Source organism: Penaeus monodon, chromosome 19 (genome assembly GCF_015228065.2).
Source record: "Penaeus monodon isolate SGIC_2016 chromosome 19, NSTDA_Pmon_1, whole genome shotgun sequence".
NCBI classification, from domain to species: Eukaryota; Metazoa; Arthropoda; class Malacostraca; order Decapoda; family Penaeidae; genus Penaeus; species Penaeus monodon.
This window is the reverse complement of record NC_051404.1, coordinates 30,543,772-30,544,072: the sequence shown is the minus strand read 5'-3', so window position 1 is coordinate 30,544,072 and position 301 is coordinate 30,543,772. Positions and strand designations below refer to the sequence as shown.

The 301-nt window shown below is 56.1% G+C and overlaps 1 protein-coding gene across 1 annotated transcript in view; it reads right to left on the bottom strand.

The window, feature by feature from the left end:
• Positions 1-199, bottom strand: part of LOC119585469 (acanthoscurrin-1-like) — a gene marked incomplete in the record, with an annotated part of 876 nt that extends 677 nt beyond the window's left edge. Inside the window, 1 exon segment of the mRNA XM_037934116.1 lies at positions 1-199. Coding sequence (XP_037790044.1) covers positions 1-159 — 159 coding nt within the window.
• Positions 200-301: the final 102 nt, after the last annotated feature.

Below are 301 nucleotides of genomic sequence, written 5' to 3'. Positions count from 1 at the left end.
CCCGGAACGACCCTCAACTGGCTGCTCTGCGTTGCCCTCCTCGGCATCTGTTCCCCGGTCTCTCTCAGCCAGCGACGCCGCCCTGATGACGTCAACGAAGAGGAGGTGGAAGAGCAAGGTAACGCGGAGGCCGACCTCGAGACATCGACTCCGGACCATCTTGAGGGCGAGAAGCGGCGGCGGAAGAGGCGGTGGTGTCCGGGAGACGGATGGCGAAAATATAATGGAGAAAGTTGATCTATGTCCCTTTTATACTACGTCTAAAACTTTCAACACTTGACTTTCGTCATCATCACTTTCG